The 13659-nt window shown below is 40.3% G+C and overlaps 1 protein-coding gene across 1 annotated transcript in view; it reads right to left on the bottom strand.

The window, feature by feature from the left end:
* LOC124722409 (Down syndrome cell adhesion molecule-like protein Dscam2) overlaps positions 1–13659 on the bottom strand; it is a 758217-nt gene that overhangs the window by 246886 nt on the left and 497672 nt on the right. The window contains exon 16 of the mRNA XM_047247577.1: positions 10115–10262. Coding sequence (XP_047103533.1) covers positions 10115–10262 — 148 coding nt within the window. The remainder of the gene's footprint in view (positions 1–10114; positions 10263–13659) is intronic.

The following is a 13659-nucleotide window of genomic DNA, read 5'->3' as shown; positions in this document are numbered from 1 at the left end:
AACTGATAACAGTCTTATGGCATAATTTTTCTGCTGTATCTCATCACACAGACAAGAAGTATCAATTGCACAAAAGGAAGTAGTGAGAATAATATGTGATGTTCACTCTCATTCACTTTGTAAGTGCCTCTTTGAGGTACTTCAAAATATACAAATAATAAGAACAATTATCATAAACAAGCCATCACAATATTAGAAGAACAAAAATACTCATCACTAGAGCTGCTAACGTATTATAAAGGTGTCCAACTTGCATCCTCAGATATCTTGGTCATTTAACAAATATCAGAAAATGCTGACATGTAGCAGAGAAAATTTGAAATCTAAACTGAATTTTTTTCTGAACAACTACTCTTATTTTATCTAATTAAAAACTAAATGCATGGGTAGATAGGAGACAAAGCTGTTTACTTTTGTTTTTAAGTTTAAATATGTTTTCATCAGTAACATGATTAGTGTCAGAGAGTAGTATGTTTACTTTTACTAAATTTAAGCTATGGTGTAATACAGTAATCTTTAGGTAATCAGCATGTAGTCACACATACAAGGAAATTAAGTGTATACTGCCTTTAAACACTCAACATCCCTTCAGAAGAAAATGTGCCAATGACTTATTGGAGATGCAGTAAATATCAGCTAATTAACTAACAGTCTGCAGTTAGTTTTCTCAGGTCTGTGATTCATAAGATTTCCTGTTAAAACTGACTACAGCAGTTATTGTATGGCTTGTGAACATACATATTACTAGGTGAAGTTCTCATCTACAACAGCAGGAGAACGAGTAAGAAACGGGTTGGGGGAGGGGAGGGGGAGGGGAGGGGGGGCAAACATTTGATTGCTCAAAGAAGCAGCACGTATGACTATCTCCTGGGTGTACAGAGCTGGGGTATTCTTGTGTGGAAAAAACAGCCACTTGGACAGCTTTAGGCAGTGATTCATGTTAACAGCCTCCCATAACCTCATAAGGGGATTAACATCAACTTTCCTAGGGATGGCTGGGTCTTCACACTTTTTTATTGCTGGTGAATCCACATGTCACTTGCTTTGCCCATTTCTCTCAAGGTCATAGTGATACATTCAGCATTCATCCATGGTGATTATCTGGCTAAAGAAGTCATCTGCATTGGTCTGACACAGATCTACTGTTGCCTCAGTTTGGAAGGAAACCAGTGGCTGACAACATTCATCATGTTTAAAATGTCATGCAAGCTGTTAAAAACTGATTCATTACCGATTTTCACTTTTTGTTTTATTGCTTCTACTGTGATATGCCAGTCTTTGACTACCAGGGACTCCACCTCTCGACAATCCATGGCTCTTCATAGAGACATGGCCTGCTCCATCATTCTCCATCATTCAGACATGTATGATCACACTGGAAGCACCTGTGTCCCCTAACCACTGTGTCATATGTTGGTTCATTGTTTCTGTACACATCTACCAACTTAGCGTGTCTATGCCCTGAAGAAGGCAATGTAACATGGAAAAATATTGGTTGTTTTGATATCTTAAGTTTTTTATAAGATAATGTGGCAGTACACCCAGAAATATTTCACTAAGACTGATGCAGTGTCTTTGATGTAGAATATGAATTGACATACGGTACTCCACTTCATCAGTGGGCTGCACCATTTTGTTTAGGTACCACTAGTGGCCTGCTGTGGTACAGTGGTGTGAGGGTTTCAATGTGTATGTGACTACTCACATAAGTGATAAGAAAGTTAATTAGATGACTTTATTACTTTGTAGTGATAATTAAAATTTTATGACTACCACTCACACAATTACTAGGTACCACAGGGAACTTTATATCTTACATATATTTTTTAGTGTGCAAATAAGTGTATATCAGTTAATTTCAAACTACTAGTGAAGTTAAACATCATTAACTACAGTGAATCATTATAATATTGGCATTTCTTTGACTTTTTCATTTTAAATAAAATTAAAATTTTAACTGAGTTAAATATGGAAATTAACATAATTAATATAACAGTAAGTAACTGTACATGTATTTCACACATGTTTTCCATGAAGTTTTATTGTAGACGGCCTGTCAAAAAAGTGAAGCACTCAGAAGACATGGTCAGAAGGCAGCGTAACTTCATACATGTACCCACCATCAATAGTTGTTTAAATCATTGGAACTGAAATTTTCTGACAGGTAGAACAGCCTGTAGAGTGCATTACTGTTATTCATGGTTAGTGCTGTTACCAGGTCTGGTAGGATGCACAGGATGATTCTGTGATGATATTCCAAATTTTTAGGGGTGATACAGAAGGGTAAATACATCAATTTCAAGTGAGAGACCCTGGTCCAAAAACAACCAAGTCAAAAGTTTTAAGCAAAAATCATTCGGATACCTCTGACAGGGGACCTCCTCTTCTGCAAGATCTTTGCTTTCCATATTTTGTGATCATATAGTATGAACCAAAACAAGAAAAAAGTGTCTAGCAAATATTGTCTCTAAGGATCATACCTTAAGAGCTATGAGCACTTGTCCGGTTGAAGAGAGGGTGTAGTAAAATGAACTATTGCTCATAGCTCTTATGCTATGCACTTTAGAGCCCATGTTTACCAGAAATTATTTTTCTTGTTTTGGTACATACTACTTCCTCCCAAAATATGGAAGGTAAAGAGCTTGCAATAGAAGAGGACTACTGTCAAAGGTGTCAGAAAGATTTTCACCTCTAACTTTCAACTCATTCATTTCCAAACCAGGGTCACTGACCTCAAATTGGCACAATTACCCTTCTCTATCATCTCTGAAGACTTTTAATGGCATCACAGAACCACTCTGTATAAGGGACATGCACAGCTTCTCCCCTCCCCCGTTTTTACTTTTTCTTTCACAAATGTGCTTATAAAATGGCATAAAAGAAGGAAGAACAAGTCTTACACAAATATAAACAAATTCTTTCAACCCCACCCATTGTGGTCCACACACACACACACACACACACACACACACACACACATACACACACACACACACACACTAGCTCACATCCTTTAAGATAGCATAAAAAAGTGCAAACATTCCAAAACTGGCTCTTAAAAGAAAAGAAATATAAGAGAAAAGCTAAAATAATTACACAGGGAAATGTGACTAGCTGATCACTTACAAAAAACATGGGTGAGCCAGCCACTCCGATAACACACCACAAATTTCTCTCCAAAATTATAGAGAAAAAGCCAGAGATTCACAAAACCTGAAATGCAGCACCACATGAATTTGATTGTCAGTTAAAATAGAGGGAAAATTTGTTGGAAAACGAGCTGCTGCCCTCTGATCTGAATACAAAACAGGGTCTACTAAATGTGGCACCACTCATTGGAGGGTCCTCTTGCCGGAGTAAGAAGCCACACGTCATAGGGTGTATCCTAAGTGAAGATGAGTGACAGGGGCTTCAGCCCACCGGTGTGACTGGAAAGAGGTGGACCTTTGCCGACTTGTTGACTTTATCAGATGCAGCTTACTGTCTGTCACAATGAGCCACTGTTCTTCCCACTGATGCTTGACCCTGTACCTCAACAATGAGGTTGGCATGCAGGAGGTAGCACACTGAACTATCTGGGGATCACAGCATTTGTCTTTGGCTGCCACCATTTTGTTTCTCTTAATACCCACATGCCACACCACAAAGCAGAAAGACATTTATCTGCTGAGTCTTTGTAAATGGAGAAGAGTGTCCTACATATCCTGGACTACTTTATCTGCTGCGTATAAGTGTTGTATAGAGTTAAGTGAACTCAAGAAGTTGGTACAACACACATCTCATCTGCCGCTGAGCCTGAATGATCACGTATAAGTTTGCATTGAAGACTGTGAAGTCTTAAGGCAATCAGGACATGAGAACACAATCAGAGAAAACAACAGAGCAACCAACAGACTTGCCATGTTTAGACCCACTCATGAATACAGCTAAAGAGTTGTGGAGCTCATTAAAACTGTCATAAAACATTGTACTAAAAACACATGCAGGAGTGCATCCTCTTCCATACTGCATTAAGTAAAAAAATGAGATAATTATGTGGCACTGATGCCTGGGAGGCCCTATCTGGAAAAGTTCAGCCGCTAGGTGCAAGTTTTATTTCAGGCGATGGCACATTGAGTGATTTGCATGGCAGTGATAATGAAATGAGGATGAAGACAGCACAACACCCAGTCCACAAGATTAGAAAATCTTCAACCCAGCTGGTAATCACTGCATGGTAGGCAAATACATTATCCCTCAGCTAAGCAGGTGGACATTGCATTAAGTGTGAAATTACTTAGGGTCTCTGCAATAATCATTGTTGCAGTCAGTTAAAACTATGGATTTGTCTCTGTAATTGGCCCACATTACTGAGTAAAGCACATGCTTCATGTGGATCCCAATGGAGGAAATGTGTTCCATAGCTGGACGAGGAACAGTGTGGTATACTGGTGAGCAGGGAGCAGTGAGGAATTTGTACACTTACTGCATCTTGGGGACTTGCCACCAGATGGCGAGTGGTGGTTCCCCAGTCACAGCACAGAGACTGGGGATAGGGCTGATCTAGTAAGCACTCGCAGCCAGACTGACCCCTCATTGGATGTAGTGTCAATGATCTTCAGGTAAGAATATGTCACTGATCCATACAGTATGGACTCATAGCCTAGTCACAATTGCAAGAAATTCCTATAAAACTGGAACAGGAATTCCTTATCTGCTCTCTAAGACCTGTGGCTATGGCAGTTTAAGATATTGATCACTTTCTGGGTCCTTGCCTTCAGGTCCTTTAAATGTGGTAAGCACAATATTTCTGAATCAAAAATGAGGCCCAGAAACCTCACCAAGTCCTTAAAATGTAGAATGATGTCCCTAATATACGAGGGCTATCCACAAAGTACATTACGTTTTGGAATTAAAAATAAATAAAGTATTGGAAATTTTTTTTATTATATACAGATGAAAGCCACACTTAAATACTACTTTTTTACATAGTTGCCATTTAAATTAAGGCACTTATGGTAGCAATGGACGAGCTTGGAAATTCCTTCGTCGTAAAATTTGGCCGCCTGCGCCTTCAACCACGTGGCGACTGTCTTTTGGGACAGAAAAGGTGTGATTTTTGTGGATTTCCTAGAAAAAGAGGCACTACAATAAACTCTCAAAGGTATTGCCAAACTTTGCACAACCTCAGAAGAGCAATACAAAACAAGCGCAGGGGAAAGTTGGGCTCAAAGATCTTGCTGATTCACGACAACACCTGGGCCCACACGGCAAATGCCACTTGTGAAGTTCTCGAATCTTTTAAGTGGGAGTTGTTTCCTCATCCGCCGTACAGTCCTGACCTGGCACCGAGCGACTTCCACTTATTCCCAGCAATGAAGAAGTGGTTGGCTATGCAGTGTTTTGATGATGATGCACAGCTTCAAGAAGAGGTAACCATGTGGTTGAAGGCGCAGGCGGCGAAATTTTAAGACGAAGGAATTTCCAAGCTCGTCCATCACTACGATAAGTGCCTTAATTTAAATGGCAACTATGTAGAAAAGTAGTATTTAAGTGTGGCTTTCATCTGTATATAATAAAAAAATTTCCAATACTTTATTTATTTTTAATTCCAAAACGTAATGTACTTTGTGGATAGCCCTCGTACAAATCAGGTAAATTAAAAATATGACTATAATGATATGTATTGGAGGAGAAACAAAAAGCTGCAAAATTTTGTACAAATAATGAGCAGTGCCCAGACTCCTTACCATAGGCATTACACACTGTTTATGGCCACAGCAGAAAGGGTAACACTTAAAACACTTCCCCAGCGAACACCATCTCCTGCTCAGAACTATGTGACAGCACTTCACCAACTCATTATCTAATAAATGACTGAATGAATATACAGGGAGTTTCAAAAATGACCAGTATATTTGAAACAGCAATAAAAACTAAACGAGCAGCGATAGAAATACACCGTTTGTTGCAATATGCTTGGGACAACAGTACATTTTCAGGCGGACAAACTTTCGAAATTACAGTATTTACAATTTTCAACAACAGATGGCGCTGCAAGTGATGTGAAAGATATAGAAGACAACGCAGTCTGTGGGTCGCCATTCTGTACGTCGTCTTTCTGCTGTAAGCGTGTGCTGTTCACGACGTGCAAGTGTGCTGTAGACAACATGGTTTATTCCTTAGAACAGAGGATTTTTCTGGTGTTGGAATTCCACCGCCTAGAACACAGTGTTGTTGCAACAAGACGAAGTTTTCAATGGAGGTTTAATGTAACCAAAGGACCGAAAAGCGATACAATAAATGATCTGTTTGAAAAATTTCAACGGACTGGGAACGTGACGGATGAATGTGCTGGAAAGGTAGGGCGACCGCGTACGGCAACCACAGAGGGCAACGCACAGCTAGTGCAGCAGGTGATCCAACAGCGGCCTCGGGTTTACGTTCGCCGTGTTGCAGCTGCGGTCCAAATGACACCAACATCCACGTATTGTCTCATGCGCCAGAGTTTACACCTCTATCCATACAAAATTCAAACGCGGCAACCCCTCAGCGCCGCTACCATTGCTGCACGAGAGACATTCGCTAATGATATAGTGCACAGGATTGGTGACGGCGATATGCATGTGGGCAGCATTTGGTTTACTGATGAAGCTTATTTTTACCTGGACGGCTTCGTCAATAAACAGAACTGGCGCATATGGGGAACCGAAAAGCCCCATGTTGCAGTCCCATCGTCCCTGCATCCTCAAAAAGTACTGGTCTGGGCCACCATTTCTTCCAAAGGAATCATTGGCCCATTTTTCAGATCCGAAACGATTACTGCATCACACTATCTGGACATTCTTCGTGAATTTGTGGCGGTACAAACTGCCTTAGGCGACACTGCGAACACCTCGTGGTTTATGCAAGATGGTGCCCGGCCACATCGCACGGCCGATGTCTTTAATTTCCTGAATGAATATTTCGATGATCGTGTGATTGCTTTGAGCTATCCGAAACATACAGGAGGCGGCATGGATTGGCCTCCCTATTTGCCAGACATGAACCCCTGTGACTTCTTTCTGTGGGGACACTTGAAAGACCAGGTGTACCGCCAGAATCCAGAAACAATTGAACAGCTGAAGCAGTACATCTCATCTGCATGTGAAGCCATTCCGCCAGACACGTTGTCAAAGGTTTCGGGTAATTTCATTCAGAGACTACGCCATATTATTGCTATGCATGGTGGATATGTGGAAAATATCGTACTATAGAGTTTCCCAGACAGCAGCGCCATCTGTTGTTGAAAATTGTAACTACTGTAATTTCGAAAGTTTGTCTGCCTGAAAATGTACTGTTGTCCCAAGCATATTGCAACAAACAGTGTATTTCTATTGCTGCTCGTTTAGTTTTTATTGCCGTTTCAAATATACCGGTCATTTTTGAAACACCCTGTAGGAAGGTGATCATGAAAGTCTCATTTGTGCAGCTGTCCTAGAATTGCTTACTGATGTCAAATGATATCACTGTAGAATGCTGTTTATGTAAGAAAGCCTGCTGGATAGCCATCTCTCACAGGGTCATGTTGTCAACAGTGGATCAATATATTCTGAATCCAAACAAAGAGCAGGTGAGAACCTGCCTGGTTTCTAATATGCAGACTATATGGTAGTTGACCATTTGTTCAAATTTCTATCCTACATGGCTTGTTAAGGTGACTTGGTGGTAACTGCTGGGACACATTTGGTGGTGTGTTCCCAATATGAAAAGCGGTTTAAAAATTGTCTCCCTCTACGAGTTGGGAAACTGTACTATGTGAGCATCATTAGTTTCAGACAATGCCAAATCCAGCTCCCATGTCAAGAAAGGACAGTTGTAGGATTCAAAATTGTTGGACCTGAAATGAAACCCACTCCTCTCCGTGGCGGTACAATAGAGATGGACTTCTGGATATTTGCCATTATCTGGGTGATGTCTCTGGGTGTTGTTCTGAGACACCCCTGTTTCATCATCACTGCTATAGGTAACCAACTGCACTGGCCAGAAATCCATCTGATGGCTTCCCATTCTTTTGTAGAACAAATCTAATAATTGAGAGAGCCCAGGAATGCTTACCATAACCTTTTCTTGCTATCCTTGATGATGCACCAAGCTTCGGCTCTCACTTCTCAAAAGTCTGCAAAGTTTTCTACTGTTGGGCAGCATTTAAACCATTATAGAGCTGCATGCCCGATCTGAATTGCTGAGTGTCATGCATCTGTCCACCATGGTACATGCTGACTTCTAAGACAACCTGAGGACTTCGTGATAGATGGCATGGTGTATCACACATCTGATATGGTCCACTGATTCCTGGAAGGTGCCTCTGAGTTCAGACACAGCCAGCTGGCTAAACAGTGTCCAATTAGCTCTGCTGATTATTCATTTTGGTGGTTTCGTTGCAAGGATTACCCTGCATGGTAGGTGAAAACAGAGTGGAAAGTAGTGACTGAGCAGAGTCTGTGAGGACTGGGGGGCATAAAGAGGTGTCTGTCTGTTGGTGAGGACAGCCCTACAGCAGCAGAGAAATAAGTGGGATTGCATGTGTTGAAGAGGCAAAGCTTCTGAGACATCATGAAGCTTTCTAAAACTTGACCCCTTGGGCAAGCAGACTGTGAATCCCATAATTGTGGACACTGAAGTCTCCTAGTAGTAGAAATGTTGAGAACCTCAGAATCTACTGCTTCCCATGGTGGTAAATACAAGGAGCATACAGTGATCCTTAGACCCACATGAATTTCAGCTGCAACTGCTTGCAGGTTAGTAACCAAGGATAGAGCAGAGGATCCATATGTGTTATCGATAAACACTCCTACTACTATCTTGGCCCTTGCCCCAGTCTGGTCATCCTTGTCAAGAAGGGTATAGCACCCATAGCACAGACGCTTCAGAAGGTTTAAAATGTGTTTCTCATAAACTCAACTTCAGGGTACATTCCTGCACTGGGAGTTTCAGTTCCTCCCCTAGCACCCTGAACCCACTGTAGTGTGGGAGGCATTTATTGGTGAGGTTTCTCTTTCACCCTGTCTTTCAATGGGTTTGGGGATCCTGCATCTTTGGAAGTTTAGTCTGGGGGGCTAGTTGGTTGCCCCAGACAGATTCATATTCCACTGTCTCCAAAGCCTAATCATTAGAACCATCAGAGTGATTGAGGTCTACATGGTGTGACAGTTTACAGCCTGTCCTCTTCTGTGAAGGACACATCCCATTTGGTTGCTTTTGCCAGAAAAGGCTTCTTATGAATCTCCACAGCACTGATAACAACAGTGCTGGCCTGTTTACTGGAGTCTGCCTTTTGAGGTTCAAAAAACGGCTCTGAGCACTATGCAACTTAACTTCTGAGGTCATCAGTCGCCTAGAACTCAGAACTAATTAAACCTAACTAACCTAAGGACATCACACACATCCATGCCTGAGGCAGGATTTGAACCTGCGACTGTAGCAGTCGCTCAGTTCCAGACTGCAGTGCCTAGAACCGCACGGCCACTCCGGCCAGCCCTTTTGGGGTGCCAGAAGCTTTACAATATCAGCAGCTGTGGTCTTTTCTGATGTTCTTGGGGGAGCTATGGATTTTGGAATAACAAAACTCATACAACATCACTTACAAATGCAGCAAGTAGTGCTGATGCTAGCAGCCTCTATTTGTGCTGAAGCATTGGCTTTTGGAATAGGCTCCCAGGGCCAGCAAGATCCCCAGTCCCCCTCCAACAAAACATATGTGGGACCAGCTTGGATGTCAACTTCATCCCAGTGGCAGAATCCAGGATATCAAGGACCAGTTACAACTGTTGTGGGCCAGCTTGCCTCAGGAAAGGATACAATGACTTTATGACACACTTCCCCAGCAAATCAGTGCATGCATCTATGACAGATAGCTTGCAACATTGTATTGGTAAGTGGGCTCAAACTGCCAATTTTTTTTTTGTAAATTTCACTTAATTTTTAAGTAACGAGATAACACCACATACCCTCTCAACCCATGAATTTTCTTTAATTTCCACTTTCTCTTCTATGTGCTTCACTTTTCTTGTCAGGCAGTATATTTATTACAGTAAGATCCTTTAGCAACAGGTTCTGTTAATAATTACAAATATGAAACAATACTGAACAGTACCTCATATGACTCTGCATTTCAATAGGACTTCCTTCTTTACGCCATGACAGAGTTATAGGCAAGTCACCAGTAGCTTCACATCTGAGAACAGCAGTCCCACTCTTGCGAACCATTTCCCTATGAGATCTGGACTTGAAGCGGACTGGTGCTGAAAAGAATTTGCGAGAATTATCAGGAAAATGGTTCCAATTATTTACATAACTTGAAGTAAGGAAATGATTATTAATTTGATAGTTTTCAGACTATGTCATTAATTTATTTAAAATCCATTGTTTTTGTTACTGTGCCTTTAGAAAATTACACTTTTATCTTTATTTTTATGAGAAGTTTGTATCCAGTGTTCTCCAGTGGCCTCAGAGGCTTATTAACTTTATATGACCTCTCATATGGTCCTCAATGGAGAAGTCAGTTAATTCACAGAAATTACTAGAGTAGTGTTTAAGTTTCTGCTATTTAATAAACTGAAACAGCTACCTTTATGTGCATAAACAAAGTGGTAAAAGGACACCAAAGGTTGCAGCATTACTCATGAGACAATAAATCAACGGGACAGAACATTTGTTGCTAATTTTTGTTCTATGAGCATTAGCCCATTGTCCAAGACATGTTTCCCTGCCTAATGTTTTGTCTTCTAATGCTGGAGACATTAGCAGAGGTTATAAAGACTCAGACAAAGATTTAAAATTGATCTTGTTTAAGTTTGAAACTGCTAGCTGAGGCTTTATAGCCTCTGATGATGTATCTAGCAATTGGAGACAATGTCAGGCATGGAAACATGCCTTTGACCCTGACCAAGTGCTCACAAAACTAAAATCATCAAGGATGCATGTATTAACCATGAAAACCTGCACTGTATGATTAGAACATTCACTGTTAAAAAGAAGATGAAAAATAATTATAATTTACTCACAATAATACAGATTTGGAAACCAAGCAGGAATAGTGAAAGAAGTATTATGTAATCAATCCACAAACTTTTCTTTTGGATGTATTGTCTTGTACAATTTACCACACACAAGTGCCTCTACCTATGACATGAGATTATGTTGTACAAGAATTCTTACTTGTTTAGTAAGAGTAGATTTCCATACAAAGCCATAAATGATGGTAATTTTAAAGTTTTTCTCAATCGAAAGGTTAGTTTGAATAACATCATCCTGTTGTGGAAAGTATGCCCTTGCCTTCCTCCAACCTTTGATTGATTCACCCAGCAAGTTATAGAGGGACCTAAAGTTTTATGTGGACTCAAATCACAGAGAACTTGACATTTTTCACATTAATAAATTACTGCTGAAGGTGAAAGGAATGACAAGTGTTAGAAAAAATCCTATAACTTACTGGGAACCAGGCTCCAGACCTTTACATTTGCAGTCTGCTATTTATGGGCCAAGCTACTGAACGACACTTACCATACAATGAACAATGGTACAAGTAAAAACAGAGCATATATATGGTGTCCCTTCTGATAGTCATCATGTGTCTTCTGTGGGTATTTATGAATATATGTTCACTTTCTTTTTTATCGTACATGTACAAAGTCAATTGAGACAGTGATCGCTTATGAGATGTTTGATATACTATCTTGCGTCAACACCAATTGTTCTTTTGCTTTGTATTAAAAGTCATTGGGAAATGTCATTTTGATTATCATTGTATGGAAAACAGTTTTAAAATTTTTGTGTGTCCAGTCAATAAATTAGAGTTAATTTAGTATAGTTCAAAACTGAACAAAACATATTTGTTGACATCAAAGGCAAAGCATGAACAATTCACAGTATTTACGGCAGTAACTGACTATGCCTGCTGTGTGGCATAATGGCAGAAATAAGTTGGTTTTGTAGAATATTATAATCCACAGCACTACAGATACTACAGAAAAGGAAACTGTAAATAATGTGTTTGAATATAATATACCTCTCACTTAAAATAAATAAATTACAAGAAACCACGGCATACCCTTTTCTACCCATAAAATGGTGAAATAACAACAATAAATGTCATGCATTCAAAAGGGTTCATAACTTAAGAAGAAATTTCATATGTTTTGGATGTATTAATAAAGTATTCATAGGTTTCAAGCCATGTCAGATGGTTAACTGCCCATGAGCTTTTGGCCAAGGTCTCCTCTACCATTGTCAAGTGGTTGGCTGCCATTTTAATGCTGCAGCTGTGCTTATATAACTGCACTGCCACCAATCATGCACTGTATATGGCAATGTTTTGGTGCTATGACTGCCCTGGCCACTTCAACTTCCCAATCAAATGATCCCAGGCTGTACTTACTGGCAATCCACTGTCTTTATTGAGGGTATTGTCTGATATTTTGATCTCTATTGCTTCATTGACTATGTTATCCCACAAGCCGTTGGTCCATTTAATAATTGAAGTATCACTGAATGCTGTTTGGTGTCCATTTTCCAGTGCATGCTCTGCTCCATCTGATTTTTTGGAATAGTGTATGTGGAAACACCATTCATGTTCTATGCATTGCTGTTTAATAGTGTGACTGTGTGACTGACATGAGACTGCCCACACCCACACAGTATTTTGTACATTCCAGGTGTTCTGAGAACTACATCATCTTTCAGATGCTTCATTAGTTGCTGGATCTTTGCTGGAGATCTGAAGACTGTGTTGGTTTGATGTTACTCCAGGAGATGGCTAATCTTCCCTATTACTGAGCAACAGAATGGTAAAAATTCAACCTTCTTTGTGTCTTCCTTGGAGACCTACTGCTTTCATGGCTTAGGTGAAATTGCTTGTGAAATTTGTCTGTTGTTATAACCATTTTCCTTGAAATCAACATGCAAGTGGCTCAATCCCATTGGCAGGTGTTCAGCATCTGAGATGGTTTCAGCTTGATGTACCAAAGTCCTGCAAACAGACAGTTTCTGTGTTGGGTGGTGGTAGCTGGTGCCATGCAGATACCAATCTGTGTGGGTGGGCTTACGGTTAATGCTGTGACTGAGACACTCATTGGGTTTACGGCAGACAAGGATATCCAAGGATGGCAAGGAACCACCCTTCTCAAATTCCATTGTGAACTTTAAGCTGTTGTGGACGTTGCTGAAGTGTTACAAGAACTCTTCTAGATTTTCATGTCCATGAGGCCATATGACAAAGGTATTGTTGATGTAGAAATAAAATTAACTTGGCTTTACAGGAGCCATGTCCAATGTGATATCCTCAAAACATTCCATACAGAGGTTGGCTGCAACTGGAGTTAATGGGCTCCACATTGTGACACCATCCATCTGGTTGAAATATTCTCCACTACATAAAAATGCAATGACCTCAAGGTATGTTTAAATAAATACACGATGGTGTTGTCAAAGAGCCAGGACAGAAAGCCTATAGAGTATGTGATGGGCACGCATATGAATAGTGAAATCACATCAAAACTAACCACACTATCCCCTTACCATGGCATAGATGTTTAATTTGATCTGTGAAGTCCAGCATATTCTTTATAGGGTGGGACAAAAAACTGCATAACATACCGTAATCAATATGGCACCAGGAAACTTTCACATGGGTGCCATCTC

Source organism: Schistocerca piceifrons, chromosome X (assembly GCF_021461385.2).
Source record: "Schistocerca piceifrons isolate TAMUIC-IGC-003096 chromosome X, iqSchPice1.1, whole genome shotgun sequence".
NCBI classification, from domain to species: domain Eukaryota; kingdom Metazoa; phylum Arthropoda; class Insecta; order Orthoptera; family Acrididae; genus Schistocerca; species Schistocerca piceifrons.
Note: the sequence above shows the minus strand (reverse complement) of the source record. Positions and strands in the feature narration are given on the sequence as shown.